The following is a 20068-nucleotide window of genomic DNA, read 5'->3' on the forward strand; positions in this document are numbered from 1 at the left end:
CAGCTCCCAGAGGGTGTGGCCTCGGGGCCATCTGGGCCCCAATCTGGGGTTCAGGGCTCCCTTCAAGCTCCTAGAGTGTTCTTCCTCTCCACACTGCACCCCGCCCCCCAACAATGCACTGCTCAGCAGGGCACCAAACTAGCACGGCCAAACGGGCAGGGGGACCCGGAAGGACGGGCCCGTGGCAGCAAGGCCACGCACGGCTCACCCAAAGCCAGCGCCTGTCTCCAGCGGGACTCCGGCTTCAGCGCCGCCCCTGCAGGCTGCCCCACACCCTGGTCTGGCCCAGCCCCCAGCTGCCTGGCCCCCGGAGCGGCCCAGAAGGCAGGGCAGCCGGGCCTTGCGGCCAGGTGTTTGGGATACGGGCCGCAGGGCACCTGGGGTCAGGCCGGGGCCCGGCTCCCCGCCCACATCAACCGGAGCGGCCATCCCCGGGGGCCCCTGCTCACGACAGAATTGCAAACACAGCTTTCTGGGCCTCACTCCCCTCCAGACCAGGACTGGCCTGTGCTCGAGGCGTGGGGTGCTGGGTGGCCCTCTGGCGCCACCTGGGGTCGCACCAGACTGCTCCCTGCAGGGGCCAGGCGCCCGGAGGGGACCCGGGGCGGCATACGGCAGCTCTCTCCTCCTTCACCCTCTTCCACGGGGGCACTGGCAGGAGGCGGGGCCAGCCAGGAGGGTCCAGGGTTTCGGTGGGGAGTCCTTGTGGCCCTGGAATCGTCTGTGAGGTGGAGGACGGTGGGGCGGGGGCAGGCTGGGGACCCTGGCATGGGTCGGCCCGGCCGCCCGAGACCGCTGCTTTCCTTGCGGAGCCTGCGATGGGCGGACCGGAACAAAACCAGTCGTGGCAGGCATTGCATCTGCCCGCTCCGGGTGGTCCGTCCGGGCGGGGGCTGGATGCTCTTAAGCATACACGCTGAGGGCCCCAGACTCTGTTTTCTGAGCTGCTGCTGATGCGGTGTGAGGGCACAGGGCAGGACCCTTACAGGAGAGGCCAAGGTCCTGAGCTGAGGAGACGAGGAAGCCTGGACTTGGGAGGAGGGGGCGCCCCTTCCGCTGCGGGGGACGTCCAGTGAGGCCGTGGTCGGCGGTGGGGCCTGAGCCCGGCGCCGGGGCCTCAGGGGAGCAGGCGGTGCCAGGGTGCAGGCCGTGACTGCAGGGGCCGTGTCTCGGGGTCACCACTCCTCCTGGGCCGCGGACGCCTGTGCCCGGGCCCGTTGGTACTGGACCCCGCTAAGGCGCCCCAATGGTGGGGTGCACCACCCCACCCCTTGCAGCTCTGCGAGGTGGGGGCTGCCGTTGCCCTCGCCCCCAGGAGCGGGCATTCAGGCTCAGGAAGAGATGGCCGGGCTGAGGGTGTGAAAACGCACCCCATGAAGCTGCCAGAGGAGAAAAAAGCAAACAGTGACAGAGGCACATGGACAGGACTGAACTCCGGGCGGGGCTTGCTGGCCCCCAGGGGTTCCTGCCGCTCCCGGCCCAGCACCGCTGCCCTGAGCCCCCGGGGCCCGAGGGTGGGGGACAGGGGTGCTGCGAGGTGGCGCCGTCATTGCGCCCGGCTCCCCCAGCTCCCGACTCCCAGGGAACAGCCGGGCCTCCATCTGCTCCTGGCACAGGACACCGGCCCCGCGAGAACGCTCTCCCGGCACACCTGAGTCCGTCCCTGGAGAGCCCCACGGGGGCCTCTCCCGCCCCCGAATCCCTGTCCCTGGAAAGGTCCCGAGTCTCTCCAGGCACCTGCCGGCAGGTGCTTCGGGCTCTTTGGCTGGAGGCCAGCTGGCCCAGATGTTTCTGCTTCCTGCCAACGTCAAGCTGCCCGAAGGGCGGGGCCGCCTGGTGCAAAAGGCCACCCCCCGACCTCTAATCCTCGCCCTGAGGCGGGGGGGCAGGGGCGGGGGCGGCGCCACAGCCAGAGGCCTTGGCGCGGGTTTCTGCGCCTCTAACGAGGCCCCGCCGACCGCAGCCGCGGCCTCGGCTCCTCGCCGAGCACGGCGGTCATGTCCGTGTGGTGTCTGAAGGCTCCCGGCCCCCGGCTGGAGCGGCGCCCACGCTTTCCAGCTGGTAGATTTCCTGCTTCTTTCCCCGCGAGCTGGCATCCCCTGTGATCCCTGTAGAAGTGGGAAGAACCGATTTCCCCACCGTCCCTCTGGGTTTGTCCTTGGAAATGCGGCGCCGAGCGACGCCCCGACTGGGTGGGGTCAGCCGCTGCTTCCCGGGCCGAGTGTCCGTCCCGTCGGCCTTGGAGACGGCACCGTGGCATTTGGGGGCTGACGCACACAGGGGTCCCTGGGGAGAACCGGCCCACACCAGGGGTCGGAGGGGAGGCGGTGGCTGGAGAGGCGGGCCGGACGCCGGAGGGCGCCGCCGCGCCGGGTCGGACGGGGGCCTGCGAGGGCCCTTCCGCACACGCTTGATGTCTCGGCCAGAACGCGCGCCTCCTTCACAGCCGCCAGCGCGAGAGGCCTGGGCCCGGGTGTGGGACTCGGTGTTGCTCCGCCCCTCAGTAGGGGACGGGCCCACACGGGGAGGGCAGGAGAGTGCCCGAACCAGGGGTCCCGCGGCAGACAGGAGCGCCCCGAGTCTCAGGCACGGAGGTGCCCGCCCGCCAGGTGTCAGGCCCGTGGGCGCCCGCCGCAGGCTGCAGTAGTGCGGACGGACCTGGTTCTCCGTGGCAGGTGCAGACGGCCCTTCTTACAGAGCTGCGTCTGCTAGGGGGCCTGTGGGGCAGGGATGCCGCAGACCGTCCCCAGGACACCCCCAGCCCCATCCTCTCGTGTGACCTGCTGTCTTCTCTTCTTCCCCCCAAGAGTGGATCAGGCCATGGACGGGAGCCCCCCCAGGGGAGAGATCCCCCTGGCCCCAGGGGTCCTCCAGTACACAAGGTATGGGGGGATCTTCTTAGACCCACAGGCCCCTCCCCCTTAGTGGAGGTAGCAGGTGTACATGGTGGGGACCTGGGGTGGGGGCTGCAGGGGACTGAGGGCGGGGCCTTGGTGCTCTCCTTGACCCCCACCTACCTCTCACCTGCTTAGGGTCAGTGACATCACCAAACCCACCCCTTGTGGTCACACATCCCCCGAAGCACTGGGGAGCCCAGTGCAGGTGCGATGGAGCGCTGAGTGTCAGGGCTTCCTGCAGGGGGCGACTGCGAGCACAACAGGGAGATAACAGGAGAAGTGGGCCCCGGGCCATCCCGGTGGCGGGCCCACGGGCAAAGGCTTCTCGGTGGTGTGGCCGAGAGCGGCCCGCCCAGCAGGGGAAGGGGTGCTGGATGAGGGAGGGCTGAGGCGGCGGCAGGCCCGGAGCCTCGGGCCCCAACTGCGGGGGAGGAGGCGCACCTGGGCTTGTTTGCAGCCACAGATGGGCGCGCACAGGGGGCACGCAGACCTGCCCCAGTCTCCAAGAAGGGGAGCCACCCTCCTCGCAGCCCACCTGTTCCCTGGACATTAGACTCTAATGCCCTGGTAGGCAGGAGTGCCATCTCCTCCTGCCCCAATTCAGTTCCCCTCCGCACGGGCTCTGCTCCAGCGCCGGGCTGGGAGCAGGGGTTTGAGCGCCCTCTGCTGGCAGGATGTTGCAGAGCAGGAACCAGAATCGGCGAGGGAGGGTCTGCAGTTAGCTCCCAGACGCTGACAGTTGGAGGGGCTGGAGCCGCCACCTCCCGGCCCTGCACTGGCTGGGACACCAGGCTCCTGGAGTCTGGCAGGCTCGCCCGGACACGTGGGGCGGGTCCTGAACAGGCCGTGCCCTGCAGCGCGTGCCAGTGGGGAACCGGGGATGGGAAAGGCCTGGCTGTGGCTGGGGTAGGAGAAGCTTCGGGAGGAGGAGGGATGCCAAAGGCGTGTGTGGCTGCCACTCGCAGACTCGGGGGGTGATGCTCGTGGGAGTCTGGGGGGTGGGGACAGGGGAGCAGAGGAGAAGCCCTGTGTCCGACCCGCCACGAGACTATCGGGGGCTTCCGCCCGGTGTTGCGCATGCTGTGGGGGATCCCGGAGTGCAGTGACTCGGGGGTCTGCCCAGCTGGGCGTGGTGATGCTGTCTGAGGCGGGGTCCAAGGGCAGGCTGGTTCTGGGTGCTCCTGGACGTGCTCGGTCACCTCCACTCCGAGCTGGTGGCAGAGCCGCCCGGAGCTCGCCAGGGGTCCTTGGGGGGGCCCTCGCTGAGCCTTCCCTGGGCCCGGACCGCCCACCCCGGGCAGCAGGACTGTGGCTGACGGAAGAGTTTGCTTCTCGCCTCTCTAAGCTGTGGGCACCTTCACCGCTGCCCCCACCCCCGCCAAGGCCTCCAAGCCTTCCCAGCTCAGGCCCAAATCTCCTCAAGTGGTGCCTGATGGAGAGTTCCCAGGTAAGAGGAAGGCCCCAGCGCCGGGTCAGCCCTCCTCCAGTAACCGCCCCCCCCATCCACCCTCACGGGAAGAAACCGAGGCAGGGAGGAGGGCCGAGGCCAGGCTCAGAAACTCTCCCGGGGAGCTGGGTCAAGGTGAAGCTGAGCCTGCCTTCTCTCCAATCCCCCACCCCCACCCCCCAAGGGAGCTGGGAGCAGGTGTGAGTCAGAGGCACAGCAGGCAGTGCAGAGCAGCTGCTGGGAAGAGCCTGTCCCGGCTCCCCTGGGGGGTGTGGCCTGGGGCTCATCTCCATTGAAGGAAGACCTGGGACACAGGGGTCACCACACTGCTCCTCGGGACACTGGGAGGGTGCCCTGCCTTCTCGTCCCTGAAGGGACAAGGGCCAGGGGCAGGTCCTGGAGGCCCATCTCCTCCTGGGCCCATCTCCTCGGCTCATTTCCTCGAGGTCTCCCACGGCCGCGGCCCCTGACACCCAGTCCTCCCTGCTCTCCCACCACAGAAGGGAGGCTGGGTCCTCTGGAGACACCTAGCAGGCGCTTCAGAGAGGGTGGCCGGCACCCTCCCTTGGTCAGGGGCAGCCACACTGGCTTTCTTAGTCAAGGAGGTGTTGAGCCCCATTGGAAGGACGCGAAGAAATGTCCCCCATTCTTATGTCAGGGAAGGTGACCCTCCTCGCCAAGCCCCACCCCTTTACGAGGGGGTGGAATCCACCTCCATCCGTGGGGCCTTGCCCCAGGTGGTCACGGGGCTCGCCCCATGCCTGGAGCGGATGCAGGGCTGGGGTCCTCCAGCAGAGACGGGGCCCTGTGCCTGTGGTTGGAGTCCAACGCTGGACTCCGAGGCTGGAGGGAGATGAGGTGGGCGGGTCCTCTGGTGTCAATCACATTTGCAGAACAGCTCAGGCTAATAAGAAGGGCCCTGCAGGTGGCATTCTTCCTTCCAGACGTCTTCCAAAGCAGCATGGGGGGGAAGCTTCTGGCCCTTTCCATCCATCCTGCCCAGCATTCATGCATGCACCTACCCTTCAGTGAGCCTCTGGGGGCGTGGTGGCGAACACCCGCCCTGGGCGCACAGTCCGGTGGCCATTCCCCCCACCCCCTGCATGAATCACTCCTAATCACCCTGGCATCTCCCGACGTCTCTGCTAAGAGCACCTCACCCTGGCGTGCCCGGCACCTGCTGCCCACTGGCCCTCCCTGGACCCCGGCCATGGGGTGAGGGGGGTTTTGCAGGCCGGGCTCAAGCTGGCGGGCCCATCTCTTCCCTGAACCTCCCTCCACCGGGCCTGACCTATGGGCCCTGGGGCTGGCCCTGCCTCCCCCTGTGCCTCAGTTTCCCTGCATGCACGGGGGAGGGGCAGCAGGAGGGCCTCCTCGCCCTGCACCCCTGACCCCGGTGTCTCCCGCGCCACCGGCCCAGACTGCGAGTGCTACGGCCACTCCAACCGCTGCAGCTACATCGACTTCCTCAACGTGGTGACCTGCGTCAGCTGCAAGCACAACACGCGAGGCCAGCACTGCCAGCACTGCCGCCTGGGCTTCTACCGCAACGGCTCGGCTGAGCTGGACGACGAGAACGTGTGCATCGGTGAGCCGGGAGGGCGGAGTGCGGGGCGGGGCGGGGTCTGAACACCCCTGGGTCGGGACCTCGGGAGGCTGCGGGAATTCCCATCCCAGGGCCCACGAAGCCCCCGAATCTGCTGTCAGTCACGTCCCAGTTTGGTTCCGGGCCTCGGGCTGGGGTCAGACTGGTTCGAGTCTTAGGGAAGCCATCGTTATCCCCGCCCACCGGTTCCCTGGACCTTTGACCCTCGTGCCCTGTGAGGCAGGAACCCGCCTGCCGCTTTCTGGATCCAGTTCCCCTCCGCTCCAGCTGCAGCTCCGGGCTGTGAGCAGGGCTTTGAGCGCCCTCTGCTGGCAGGATGAGTTTGCTCTGTGCATTTGGGCAATTCCCTTCCCTTCTCCCGGCATCCCAGGTTTCTCTGCTTGTAAAATCAGGAGAGGAATCAGATCAAAGGTTTTCAACCCTTTTCCGCGGCTAAAAGCCAGAAAATTCTCAAATGAAATTCTTCTAACGCTTTATAAGCACAGCCCCAGTGGGTTTTTTTCAAACTCTGCTCCAGAACTGGCTTTGGGACCCTGGGCCTGGGCAGAGACAGGCCATCCCAAAAGGCCAAAGCCGTGGCCCCCAACCAGCGCCCACCATGCCCACCACCCCTGCCCCTGTCTCCAGCAGAGGCCAAAGCTCAGCCCTGGTGCCCAACCCCTGGGGCTCCCACCGCCCACCCCCAGGCCAGCTCTGGCTTGGAAGAGGGGGGGCCGCCCACACAGCTGGAGCTGTCGGTCTGAATCACAGCCGCCGCCTCCGGGTAATCCCATCAACTCCAAAGTGATCCAGACGGAACTGTGCTGCAGACGTCACACGGCCGGCGGCAGGGGCAGGGCTGGGCCTCCGGATCCGATTAGAGGCGCCCCTCCCCCACCAGCGTCCGACTGCCTTAACCCCCAGGCCCAGCACTGGGCTTTTCGGATCCCTGGAGAGGGGACATTTGTCCCGTGCTGTGCATGGGCCCCAGGAGACCAGCTGGAGAGGCTGGAGGCCTCTGGGGCTACTCCTGCATGGGCCCTGGAAGGACCTACAGGTGGGGGCTACATCTCCCACCCCCAAGACACACACACCCCTACCTACCACAGGCCCCGGACAGAGGGCCCCTGCCTCTGATGAGGCTCCTTGCACCTATCAGAGCTGTTTGGAAGTGACTGTTCTGGTCACAGATGCGGAGACTGAGGCCCAGGGAGGGGGAGAGTCTGTCCCAGACCACACAGCGCCGGAGGGGGAGGGGCACCAGGGAATGAAGTCGGTCTTCCGTCGAGTTCGGACGCCCGCCATCTAGCCACGGGCTCACGCGGACACCGCTCGCCCGCCGAGCCGGCTGGGTGGGGTGAGGTCCGTGCCCACAAGTCCCCCTGAGCGCACACGGCGCCCCTGTCCGTCCAGAGTGCAACTGCAACCAGATCGGCTCCATGCACGACCGGTGCAACGAGACCGGCTTCTGCGAGTGCCGCGAGGGCGCCGCGGGACCCAAGTGCGACGACTGCCTCCCCACACACTACTGGCGCCAAGGCTGTTACCGTGAGTGCGCGCCCGCCGGTGGGCGGGGCCTGGTGCTGTGGGGGGGGGCGGTGGGCGGGGCGCCGGGAAGCCAATGCTGCGGGGGCAGGGGCCTGGCGCATTGGCAGGGCTTAGAGAGGTGGCCTGAGGTTGCCGGAGACAGTGTCCGGGCGCTGGGTGGGTACAGGTGGGGAGAGGGCCTGTGCAACTGCGGATAGGGGCGGGGTCAAGTGCGAATCCCGAGAGGCTGAGCTGGAGTTGTCTGGGAAGGGAGTGGGAGGCAAAGTGCAGCCGGGGGTTGGTTGGAGTTGGCTGGGAGAGGAAGGCAGCGAGGCCGTCGGAGGAAAAGGCCTGGCGGAGACTCGCATTAGCCGAGGTAAGAAGATGGGCGAGCGCTCCAGCCACACGGAACAGCCCCAAGGCCAGTGCCAGGAGCGGGGACAGCCAGCAGCTGCTGCGGAAGGGAGGCACAGGCGAGGTTTCCTTGACGTAGTCACCGTCCACGCGGGGACGTTCCACACCAAGTGCGCCCCAAGTCTCCAGCACCCACCTGGTCCAAGCGGCACCCCCAGGGGCTCGCCATATCCCGTCTCAGAAGCTGCGACTTGGGTGGGGGAGGTGGAGTTGGACTGGGCCTCGACTCGAGTTAACTGCCCCTTCGCCCCGCAGCCAATGTGTGCGACGACGACCAGCTGCTCTGCCAGAACGGCGGCACCTGCGTGCAGAACCAGCGCTGCGCCTGTCCGCGCGGCTACACCGGCGTGCGCTGCGAGCAGCCCCGCTGCGACCCCGCAGACGAGGACGGGGGCCTGGACTGCGACCACGCGCCGGGGGCCTCACCGCGCCCCACCACCCTGCTCGGCTGCCTCCTGCTGCTGGGTCTGGCCGCCCACCTAGGCTGCTGAGCCCACCGGAGGACCCGCGGCCCGCGAGGGCCGGTCTGCGAGCTCTGCGCCCTAGGCCCTGCGCCCCGGGGGCCGGGCGACGAGAAGGGTGCGGCCCGAGCTGCTCCCAGGTGCTACTCAGCGGAGTCCTCCGCGCTCCTCCCAACCCCCTCCGTGGCACCTGCCCCCGCCCTGGCGCTGCAGCAGGGGGCGCCGAGGGGTCCTGACCCCAGCGGCCTGCTATTCTGGTCTTAGTTTTTCTACGTCCCGCAGCCCCTCTCCTTATATTTTTTTTGCTGGCGGTGAGACCAAGGGCGGAGGGAAACGCTGCTCGCCCAGCACCGCAGGTCCACACACACAACTGTTGCGGACACCCCGCGCCCGTCCCTGGCTCGCCCTCGGCCGGCGGACCGGAAGTCCAGCTGCGACACCTGCAGCGGCTGACTGCGCCCTACATTCCTTCTCCGTTCTCCTCTGCAGCCCACCGGACGCCAGGCGGGAACCACGCCCGGGCCCGGGAGCTCTTGTCCGGGGGAGGGAGGAGGAGGAGAGCTGGGGGCGGGGGGCGCTGGAAACTCCGTTTTGTAGAGAACTATTTTTGTTCGTGTTAACCGTCCCCTGCAGGGAGGGGCAGGAGCGGGGCGCCGGTCACCGCGGCGTGGTTGATGGTGTGTAACTGCACAGAGTAAAGGTCTGCTCGCTGCTGCCTCCGGGGCCTGCTTTCTTTGTGTTCGCTGGGGATTGGAAGAGGAGCCCAGGAAACTGCCTTAAAGCGCCCGTGTCCCTCTGAGGCCACATTCTCCAGGCCCTTCGGGGAAGGAGACCGGGAAGCCCCGCCCACCGCGGGCGGGGCCGGCGGAGCGCTCTCGCCTGAGCCAGGCACGTGGCCTTGCCGGGGACCGCTTATTCCCCAAACTTGGGAGGTTGCCTCCCTCCTCTCACCAAAAACCAAACCAAACCCGGCTTATTGCACTTTTCCTCGGCTGTCAAGTCTGCGAGCGTGGGGTGGGCGTTGGTATGGCTGCTGAGAAGCCCGAGGGAAGCGGCTGGCCCCGCCTTCTGGTGCGGCACTTCCACGCTCGGGTTCTGAAATCACGACACTTGTGGGGCGTCAGAGCTGCCAACCCGGTGCTTCAGGCCCAGCGTCTGCGGCTGCTGCTGCCTCCCTCAGGAGTCCCCCCACCCCAAGTCCCGGGCTGGGTCCAGGGGCAGCTGCAGAGCTGAGCAGTGCTGAAGGATGGGGCTCATTCGCAGAGACCCTGTGCTAGAGAGGGTGTCCTGGGGGTCCCCAGCTCTTGGGGTTCCCCTCCCCACCAGCTTCCTAGCGGCCGGGCAGTGACCCGGGGCCACCTGGGTCCCCCTGACCCCTCCAGCCCCTGCCCTGGGTGGGTCAGACCTGCCACACACCCCTCAAGCCCCCCAGGCCACGCTAAGAGCCAGCTGAGCCAACCTGGCCTCGGGAGTGAGGTCACAGCAGGAGCCACACCTGATACCGGACCCACCCCCAGCCCAGGCTGCGGGGCTCAGCTCCCAGCCCCCAACGCAAGTGCCTTCTGTCCTTCTGTCCGTCCTTGTGGCGCACACCACCTTCCTCACTGACCGAGCCCTCCCCCTCGGAAGTGAGACGCGGGGGGGGGGCTCCCCACGAGTAGGAGTGGCTGTGAGATAGTTCTGGCCAATAAGCTGAAAGCAGGGGTGATGGGTGGGGCTTCCAGAGAGTTCCTCAGATACCTCCCCTCCCCCCACTCCACACCCAGCCTCAGCTGGCCCTGTTTGGGCCCTGGCTCAGCAGGCTGTGGGGAGGGCCCACCTGGCCACGCAGGTGTGAGACTCCGGTGGCGGCTGAAAGGTGGAAGCTGCCGCCCTGAGGCCCTGGCAGGGCCGAGGACCTGCCCTGATAGCCGACCTCCGCACTTCTTGACGTGTGACAAAAAAATAAACTTGGATGCGATTAACAACTGGAATTTGGCTTTTCTGTTACCGGCAGACTTAGCAATTCCTAAGCCATAGGCCCCGCCCCCTGGCATCCAGCCCCGGGTCCAGAGACCCCAGCAAACCCTTCATCTCTGGGCCGCGGCCCCCACGCCACACAGTTCGCCACGAAGACCGGTTCCAGCAGCGTCAGGCCGAGTCGTCAAGACCTTGCCGCCTTGGGCCACCTCCTTCCAGAACAGGCCCTGCCTGCACCCCCACCTGAGAGTGAGGACGAGGGGCAGAAGCAGACCCAAACCCACGGGGGGGGGGGGGGGGGTGACGACCGCCTACGCAGGCTACCATCTGTAAACAAGTTGCCTTCGCCCTGGTCACCACAGCACTGAACCATAGGGGAGTCCAGCCCGGGCTCGAAGCACAGTCTGGGGGCTGGGCTGGGCATGTGGGCTCCTTAGGAAGGGAGGGAATTGGGATGGAATGGTGGGGTGCCCCCCAGCGGGCTCTGGCACGTCAGTCACACTTTGGGGTGAGGGGCAGCCTCCTTCCTCGGCGCAGCTGCTGGGAGAGCAGCTGTTCACAGGCCAGCACTGTGGGGGGGGGGGGGCGGCCTTAGAGAGGAGCTCTGGGCTGACACCAGCAGCTTCTACCACCCCCACTTTGTGTCACCCCGGGTGTGATTCCCTGGGCAGGGGGGGAGTCTCCAGAGGGGTCTGGGCGGAGAGGGTCCTTGGCGGCCTCGCTGTCCTCCCCAACCCCTCCCAGCCAGACCAGGACCAGAGCTGCGTCAGCCGGTCTGCACGTGAGGGCTGCACAGGAGCAGCTGCAAACCAGAGCGGCACCCAGCGTCTGAGGGCGGGGCCCAGACCGGAACCCGGGTGCAGGCTGGAGAGCAGGCTGCCAGTGGCCACTGGGAAAACTCGGACATCTCGCAGGCAGCTGAGAGCAGAGGAGGTGGTTAGGGGAGCCCAGTGTCCTCTCCCAGCCGGAGTGCCCTCTGCCATGGGGCTCTGGGAGGGGAGGAGAAGAGCCTCTCATCTCCTGTCTCGGGACACAGCCAGTGTTCATAGCGCTGGGCAGCATGGTGACCTTCGCCTTCCCCCGGGGACAACTTTCTCCAGCTCAGTGCCACCGGCCTCAGGGGCCAGGCGGCCCTCTCGGGAGGGGCCTGTCCTGTGCACTGCAGGTCGGCAGCAGGCCCGGCCTGGAGCCACTCCGCGCCAGCGGAACCTCCCTCCCCCTGTGATAGCCAGAAGCATCCCCAGACATCTCAAGCTTGGAGCAAACTTCCCCAGGTCAACACCCACTGACCGGGAAAGACGGCCACACCCATTTCACCAGCGGTGATGTGGAGGCCGGGGGAAGGGACAGAACTTGCCCCGAGTCCCACTCACTGAGCAGCAGAGGCACGACAGCCTGACTCCAGAGCCCAGGGTTTGACCCAGACCAGGGCCCCAGCAGGGGGCACCCCCCCCACCCCAGGGCCAGACCCAACTGCTCCCGCCCCCACCCTCCGCCCGACTGCAGCACAGGGCCCCGGGAGCCGGGCTTCAGCTGCACGGCCTGGCTGTCGGGGGACATGCCTCCCCACCCACCCCCTCCTCTAAACAAGCAGACACCGCACCTGCCATTTCTGCCTCCTCTGCACCCGGTCCAGCTGCGCAGCGTCTACGGGCACCTAGGGAGCAGCAGTGGGCACCGCTGGCGGGCTGGGCCCGGCTGATCTACTCACCACTCCCCTGGGGACCCCTCCTCTGCCCACAACCCCCAGCACAACTCGGGCCAGAAGAGTTCAGGGAAAAGGCCTGGGGAAGAAAAGTTTTGCTTGCTGATCTTTCCCTTTTTCAACACAGATGTCAGCTGCAGAGAAGTCAGAGACACAGAAAGGCGAGATGGTAATTTCTAAGTCAAAACCACCCCCATTCTCCACCCAGTGCTAGTGACCGCTGAGATTTTGACACCGGTCCCCAGTGCTTTTCCACGAAACACAGCCACATGCGGCAGCCTCCCTGGCGTCCGTCTCCCCGACGTGGGCAGAGCCGAGAGCCACCCATCCGTGCAGCCACTGTCCGGCTTCGGCCACTGTGGCCCCGGGGGTGCCCTGGCCACAGAACCGAGGCACTGTACCCAAAGGCAACTCTGGGTGGCCCCGGCGGAAAAGGCCACCTGAAGGCTCTCGGGCCCCCAAGCCCCTGAGGACCAAGCTAGGCAGATGTGCGGGGAGGGCCCCAGGGAGCCGGGGCATCACCCAGCGTCCTGCCCGCAGTGGCCAGGGCGCCCCGCAGCCTGCACACCTGCCTCCCTCCGGTGGGCAGTCCGGCCTCGCGCCTGCTGCGGGCCCAGCCCTGCGTGTTCGTGGCCAGTGCTCCCACTCCATCCAGGGAGGCGGGCTGTCTGCCCCGTCCCGAGGAAGGGCGCAGGAAGCAACACAAGCCAGCAGAGAGGACAGGCAAGCTGCCCAGGGCCACACAACCCAGGCGCGGCCGAGACCAGACGCAAGCCCAGTCCTGGCACAGAAGCCCAAGCCGCAACGCCAAGCCGCACAGCTGTCCCCCTTCCCTCTACTTCCCTTACTTCCTAAAACAGGAACAGCCTCGTTGAACGCACGCCCCCCACCAGCCCGCGTGCCCCCCACAAGCCTCTAGGGCAGCACTTAGCAGCATCACCCTGCACATCACGTTGAAGGCGCTCTTTGGAAACAGGGAGGGAAGGCCCGGCCTTTGGCTTTCGGCCCCTCCTAGCGTTCTCCTCGCCCCCCAGGGCCTGCTGGCCGAGGGGCCCGGCTCCCAGCGGGTGTGCCACAGCCTCGCCCACACGCCCCTCAGGCAGGACAGGGTCTGGGCGGCAGCTGGAGTCGCTGTGGCTGTGCAGCTGGTGGCCCAGTGGCAGAGGGCCCGGTGCCCCCACTCCCCGAGAAGGGGAGGGTGGTCCCGAAGGCACACACTCGGGGGTCCGGCCACCTGGCTGACCTTGGGCAAGTCACCCCGTCTCCGTGTTCCCCAGGCTCCTCTCCTGTGAGAGGGGGTGTTCAAAACGCTACCTTATCACGGCGTGACGGTGAGGACGGAACAAGCCCACGCGCACACTGCCACCAGGCCGGCTGCAGTAACCCATCTCCTCCCTGCACCCCGGGGGTGTGGGACCCCACGCGCTCCACGAGGCAGGGGGAGCATGCGCAGCGGCCCTTCCTCCTAGGAAGGTCAGCTTCTTGTGCTGCGGCGCTGAGTGCCCCGGCACGGACTTCACTGCCGGCCTCCCGTCCCCTCGGGCTCACATGCACTGTTGGGACTGATTTCACAGAGGCAGGAAGAGCCGGGACTGCCCATCAGTGGCCTGGGAGTCACTGTGGACACACCCAGTCCCCAGGTCACAGAGTTGGCCCTGACTGGCCGACCTCATCCACTCGCCCCCAGGGCTAGACCAGGAAGCCTGGGGCAGAGCCCAGGAGAGCAGGGTTCAGCGGCTCCCTCGAGACTCCAGAGTGCAGCCGTGGGGGGACAGCGCCATCCAGCGCGAGACTCTGCAGCAATGCCTCCTGGGAACGGGCAGCCGAGCGCAGGCCCGAGGCCCAAGTTAACCGGCGAGCTGCAAGGACGCCAGCACACTGGGCTGCCGCCTGCCACGCTGTGGGCGCCGCTTGCGCCGGTTAACTTGGCAAGTGTCCTCTGTGCACGACGGTGACCGTACCTCGGTCCCTGAAGGGTGACGGAAGGGTTCTGCGTGCACAGAGACTGCCTTGCGGTCCCCACGACACTGCGTTCCACCCAAGCTGAAGCTGGGTTTCAGCGTCCTCCTTGGACTATTTAGTCCTCAACTAACGAGAGGGGGTGGCTGTGCGGCCGTTGGAGGGACTTTGGAAACCACCGCCCCAGCTGGGAGGGGCCCCTGCGTGCAGGCCGCCACAGGGCTCGCACGTCCCTGCAGGTCAGGGTGTGCTCGCCGTGCCCTGTGACTCCCCGAACGTCCTGTCCCCTCCCCTCCCCCTGTGCAACCGTCTGGAGCGAGCCAGGGCCGGGGAGGCTCTGCTCCCTTGCCCCGGGGACAGTGCCCCGAGGCCGAGGGCGTGTGCCTCTGAACAGGCCTGCACTCCTGGACGTCCCCCAGCTCCGTGAAGCTTGTTCCGGCCGCAGCCGTCAGCAGTCAGCCCCAACCAGTCCCTGCCCCCGTCGGGGGTGCCCCGGGAGCTCTTTTCATGGGTCACCGTTTGCTTGCCCCCGTCCCCAATCCCGCCCCGACTCTGGGGAGCCTGCGTTCCTGGCGGACCAGATGTCGGTGTCTGACGCACCATTGCCACCACGGTGGGCCGGCTGGGACGTACACCTCCGTGCCTTCCAAACAAGACTCCAGAGAGGGCTGGGGAGCCAGAGGCGGCGCCGGGGGCTGAAGAGCAGCCCGGGTAAGACGAGTCCGGCGGCAGGCCCGGCGGGTCGCCTGGGAAGTACGCTGCACCTCACATCATCGACACAGAACTCCTAAGCCATGTCAGTCGTGTTTCCACTTTTTAATTCTGCTATTTTCTCTTAAAATTTAAGTTTTAACAAAGAGAACAGATTGAACGTTTGCCAAATCCCTGCTAGGAATTCAGAGCGTAGAAAAATCAAAGCTCCAGCAAAAAATTATAATGTGCACAACTAGCTTCAGAAAATAGTTTAGTGCATCTCGGTTATAAAACTCATTTACAGATTATTGACATGTACTTATCAAAACCGGCTCCCGACACTGCGTGAAACACAGTGACCTGTGCACCCAAGGCCAGCTGCACTGAAGAAGTGGAGTGAAACCCACTCGTGTTGAAAGAAGAGGCAGTGGGAGAAAACAGGTTCTCACCACGCCCGGGCGAGGACGAAGCCACAGGCCCTTCCTCACCTTGCAGTGATCTCCCGCAGTGACACTGCCGTGAGGGACAGCCACGTCGAGAACGGCATTGCAACACACAGGAAAGGCTTTACGCAAATGCTTTCACCAGCTGAACAAGGAACGGTTTCCAGGGCAAAACCGGGCAGGCCTCTTCCTCCAGGAGGGGCCCAGGGTGCAGGCTTGCTCCTCGGGAAGGGCAGTGCGGGTCTCCGACTGGATTGTGCACGACCAGACCGGGCGGCCAGTGGGGACGCTCCGAGGGGGCAGGTACCAAGCTTTCCGGGAAGCGACGCTGCTCGGGCCTGCGGTCCTCACTGCAGCTGTGGGCCTCGCTTCCTGCCCCAGCTCACAGCGTTTTTAATTCTAAATGGTCACCGCTGCAAGGGTCTGCTCCACCGAGCACTTTACCAGGGTTGCAGAAAAGTAAACTTAGAGCAGCAATGAGCTCTCATGCCCAGGCACACGCATGAAGCTCGAAGGGCCCCCAGCCCCACCCCGCACCGCCCTCTCTGGCTCCGCCAGGACCGCCTCCCACCCCGAGATGGGGAGGGCGTGCTCCCTGCTGACAGGAGCGCTGTCTGGGTGCCAGGGAGGGGACACAGGTCATGGGGAAGTGTGGTGCCGAGACTTTCGGCAACCAAATGCTGCTTTTTAAAGAACTCTCAGTAATCTACTCGGTAGAAATCTCTGAGTAGTGCAGAGCCCTGTCTGCTTAAGCAGAAAACAAGGAAGGTTTCAAGCGGGGCCCATCCAGCTCCAGGGCCTGTTCCCCTCATCAGCTGGTGGCTGAAGCGTGTCGCCCCGAACCTGGCTCCACACCTGCCAGCCGCCGCCGCTGCTGTGCCTTCTCACGTGGGATAGTCCCCGGGCGATCCGTGCGTGCTCAGGAAGCTGGGCTCTAAGACTTGGCGACCGCCCCTCTGTCCAGGTCCCTCCCACCCCGCGGGGGCCAGGCCCCACACCAGGGACACTGCACCACCACGCGTCCTCACAGGCCGACAGAGCTCCCAAAGGCCGCGGGAGACTCCCGCTCTGACCTTGGTCTGAACTCCAAGGACCTGCACCCCCTCCTGGCCTTCCCTCGGAGCGGGTGTTCTGTTCCCACCTGAGACAGTTTGCCCGGCCTGTCCCACGAGGGCCGAGAGGGCCTGTCTCTCTCCTGCTTTTCTTTCTTCCTTTAAAACAAAGTTGGTTCTGCTGAAAATAATCAGCATTGTAAGCAGGAGAGAGAAAAGCGGTCTACGGATTAAACTTTAAAAGGACTTTGCCGTTTGCTATGCAAATGCGTATTTCAGCTTCTCTGGCACGCACTCGGTGGGACTGGCCCTTTTACAGGAGGAGGAGAGACCGGTGTTCAAGCCTGCGGCCTCAGGCAACACAGATGACACTCGCACGCCCTCTGGGAGGGTTTGCAACGGGCAGGAAGGTGCCAAGGGTGACCCACAGGCCCCGGGGTCAGGCTGCGTTCCCCACGTTCCAGCAGCGCACACACTCCTCTGAAGAAACCCGAGTCTTATCTGGACAGTCCCACCAGCCGGCCCCCTGAAGCTGGCGGCGGTGCTTGTGGCCGGGGGGCTCGTCCCCGGCTTCCCTACAGTTTCCTCCTCTTTGAGCGGCTGTCCTCCCTCTCCGGTCTCCGGTCCCAGCCCGAGTTCCTCTTGGGGCGATGGCTCACAGGGCTAGGCATCTCCTGGTCCCAGTCCCTGAAAGCCCTGGCGTCTCTTTGGCGGCTGTGCCCCCACTCCTGGTCATACACGCTTGTGGCGGCGGCGCTGGCAGCAGGAGGTTCACACGGCGCGTGCGGCCAGTGGACGCTCCCTGTGGCCGTGGACCACTCCGTGGTGCTGCCCGGCACCTGGGGGCTCCCAGGGAAGCCGGGCTCGCCCAAGGGGGGCGTTGCTCCCTGGTGCTGGGGGCTCGAGGGCTCCGGATCCCTCAGGCACCTCCCTTGCGCTTCAGAGCTCAGGCCCATCCTCTTAAGCAGTCGTGGGTCCCGCGGCTGGTCCTTAACCGGAGGCCTCTCGGGGTCCTTGGCAGCAGCGGTAGCAGCAGCTTCCTTAGGGTCAGGGGCGGTGCCATTCACGAAAGACGCAAACAGCGCCTTGATAATCTCGCTCTCGGACTTGCTGCTGGGGGAGCCGCCCCGGGGGCTGAAGCCCTCCAGGGCCAGGGCGGGGGGGTGGGTCAGACTTCGCTGCAGCGTGGGCTTCAGTTTCAGGATCTTCGTTGCGTCGTGTCTATAGTTTTTGTCGCAGGTCTTGATGATGGCACCGCGCCTCTGTGCGTCCTGAATCAGGTGGTTCCAGTGCTGATTGTCCTTGAAACCAAGAGAAGGGAGAAAGAGTTACACCCCAACAAACACTCACGAGCTCGGGAAGCTCAGGGCTCCCGCTTCGTTCCGGGACAAAGAAAGAAGCAGACTCCCGCGCACGTCCCCCAGAGCCCGTCGCCGTTCGACAGGCTGGCAGGGAAGCGGCCGGCGCCGGCCCTGCACCCCGGGCAGCAACCTCGTGACGCTGTTTCAACGTCAACTAACTAAATGAAATACAATTAAGAATTCAGTGGCACCAGCCACACTGCAAGTGCTCAGTGACCACGCGTGACCAGCGACACACGTGCCGGACAGTGCAGAGCGCGTGCCCGTCACCCCAGGAAGCTCCCGGGGGCTGCAGATGCAGTCTCGCAGGTCTCGCGGCCGGGCTACCGGCATCCGAAGAGGAAGGCTTTGGCTTCAGAAAGCCCTAAGTGCCTTTTTTGAGTGCCTCCAGCTATTCTAGAAAAGGTCCGCAGCTTTCATCAGACTCCCAAAGGCCTCCCCAGCTCCAAAGGGCTACAGTATCTTCATCCCCTGAAGCCCTACTCCATGCCCTGGGCCTCTGCTCAGAGGAGCTGAGGCTCTAAAAGAGCATCTGCGGAAAGAGCCCCGCCCCTCCCGCCCCTCCTCCCCGCGGCAGTTTCCTCAGCAACACGCAGAAAGAGGACAGAGTGGGCCCGAGGGGGAAAGACAGACACGGGCTGAGGAGGGAGGGCCCGGCTGCTCCGAGCCTCATGCTGCTGCCCAGGAGGCAAGAGGGCGCAGGGTGGCCGCGCATGCAGCATCACCTTGGCGGGACCAGGTCACTGGGCCTCTCTGCGCTGGCTCCTCGGCGGTGAACAGCCGTGTTTCCTGCACTGATTCTAAATGTGCGCTGCGTCGCAGCGTCCCAACCCTGAAGTTGGAGCAGCTGGCCCAGGGCGGTGCCATGCACGGCCTCCTGGGGGAGGGCCCGGGCCGAGCGCCAGGACCCTGGACTCACAGTCAGTACGCAGGTGGAAAAAGGGAAGTGTCCCGGCTCTCGCCTGCAAATCTAGCCACAGACGCCCGCTGACCAGGCAGAGCCGTCCCAGCCCGGGACCCTGGGGAGCGCGGGCAGGACTGGAGGCCGGAGACCGAGGCGGCGGAGTCAGGAGGCACCGTCCCGCGGACGGCACCCAGACGGGGTGCGCACAGGCAAGGACGTCGTGTGTCCCGACCTTGGAGAGGGCGAGTGTTCGACACCGAAAGTGAGTGACTTTCAAGAATATCTGAACCTATTCGCTTCACTTGTATTTTTTATGTATCAGCATGAATGATGCGATAAAAATCTGCCTAGGTAAGTCTAAAAAAGTTCCTTCACCAAATATAAAATGAAAGTTTTCAGCAGAAACCAGGTGCCGTGTCCCAGCTGAACCGCAGCAAACCGAGGAATGCTGCACGTCATAACTGACGGCTTCCCGGACCGGATCCATGACGGCAACCCCGTGGCCCCACGGGGTATGTGAGCCCCGCAGGAGTCACACACACCATGCACCCCCAACAGGCCCACATGAGCAGCTCCGGGGCTCCACCCCCTCCTCTCTCCTCCTGTGGCCGAGACACAGGCAGAAGCAGATGCTCGGCTGCCACTGCGGCCAAGCCTCCCGCACCTCAACGCGGTGCCTAACCCCATCCGAAGACTGCAAACACTGTTTGGAGAAGGGGTTATTACTCTTGGTTTTGTAGAAGAAACCAAGCGCCTTAACCACTGATTCCATTTCTGTGAGGGAGACGGAGCTAAAGAATAGCAACAACGAAGCAGCCCCCAAGACGACAGAAGTTGGAACACCGATGGTAAGGTGGGTGTGAAGATAACATCACAGCTAGAGGTCAGTGGTGTGCAAATGTGTGCAAAGACTCTCTAAGGGGGGTGGGTGGTGGAAGAACGCTATACAAGAATCAATTCCCTACATCCTCGTGGGCTTCCCCGCCCTTCCGTTCCGCGCTTCTCCGCCACAGCGCTGCCCGTCCACCCCAGTCTGACCGCGGGGTGTACCGCTGACCACAAGGGCGCAGCCACAAGAAAACCCCTGGGTGCCAAATAAAGAGGGCAGTGCAAATCGGGGTGCCCACGAGAGCTCCTTGAACACGGCACCGCTAAGAGACACATGGCTCTAGTAACGCTTTACTTTTCAGGTTCAAACATGATCAAAATGCAACTGCATAAAAACAATCATTGTAATAGATTATTCAAGTGACAGTAAATCCTTTTTAACATTCAGATCTTTAAGGTCACAGAAAAAAAAATTTTTTTAAACAGTCTTTTACTGCCCTGGCTGGCATAGCTCAGTGGATTGAGCGCGGGCTGCGAACCAAAGTGTTGCAGGTTCGATTCCCTGTCAGGGCACATGTCTGGGTTGCAGGCCACAGACCCTAGCAACCGCACATTGATGTTCCTCTCTTTCTCCCTCCCTTCCCTCTCTAAAAATAAATAAAATCTTTAAAAAAAAAAAAAAAGGATTCTTGAAGAAAAAGTCTTTTACTTTAGGGTAACCACAGATTCACAGGAATTTGCAAAAGAAGTACAGAGCCGTTCCATGCACCCTTCACAGTTTACACAAACAGCTATGAAAAAGTTTTTTTTCTAACTTTCAGTTTATATACAGA

The 20068-nt window shown here is 64.7% G+C and overlaps 2 protein-coding genes across 12 annotated transcripts in view; one reads left to right on the top strand and one right to left on the bottom strand.

Moving 5' to 3' along the window:
• NTNG2 (netrin G2) overlaps positions 1 to 9051 on the top strand; it is a 53955-nt gene extending 44904 nt beyond the window's left edge. For 5 of the 7 annotated variants that reach the window (XM_036022400.1, XM_036022396.1, XM_036022395.1 and 2 more), the window contains 5 exons: positions 2808 to 2882; positions 4243 to 4344; positions 5765 to 5932; positions 7343 to 7477; positions 8126 to 9051. In XM_036022400.1, the coding sequence (XP_035878293.1) occupies positions 2808 to 2882; positions 4243 to 4344; positions 5765 to 5932; positions 7343 to 7477; positions 8126 to 8361 (716 nt within the window). In that variant the 3' untranslated portion in view covers positions 8362 to 9051. The remainder of the gene's footprint in view (positions 1 to 2807; positions 2883 to 4242; positions 4345 to 5764; positions 5933 to 7342; positions 7478 to 8125) is intronic. The other 2 variants (XM_036022398.1, XM_036022399.1) reach the window with 2 other exon arrangements.
• A 5696-nt stretch (positions 9052 to 14747) lies between these two features.
• Positions 14748 to 20068, bottom strand: part of SETX (senataxin) — a 58601-nt gene continuing 53280 nt past the window's right edge. For all 5 annotated transcript variants that reach the window (XM_036022402.1, XM_036022403.1, XM_036022405.1 and 2 more), the window contains one exon: positions 14748 to 17443. In XM_036022402.1, the coding sequence (XP_035878295.1) occupies positions 16718 to 17443 (726 nt within the window). In that variant the 3' untranslated portion in view covers positions 14748 to 16717. The remainder of the gene's footprint in view (positions 17444 to 20068) is intronic.

This window comes from Phyllostomus discolor, chromosome 3 (genome assembly GCF_004126475.2).
Source record: "Phyllostomus discolor isolate MPI-MPIP mPhyDis1 chromosome 3, mPhyDis1.pri.v3, whole genome shotgun sequence".
Lineage (NCBI taxonomy): Eukaryota > Metazoa > Chordata > Mammalia > Chiroptera > Phyllostomidae > Phyllostomus > Phyllostomus discolor.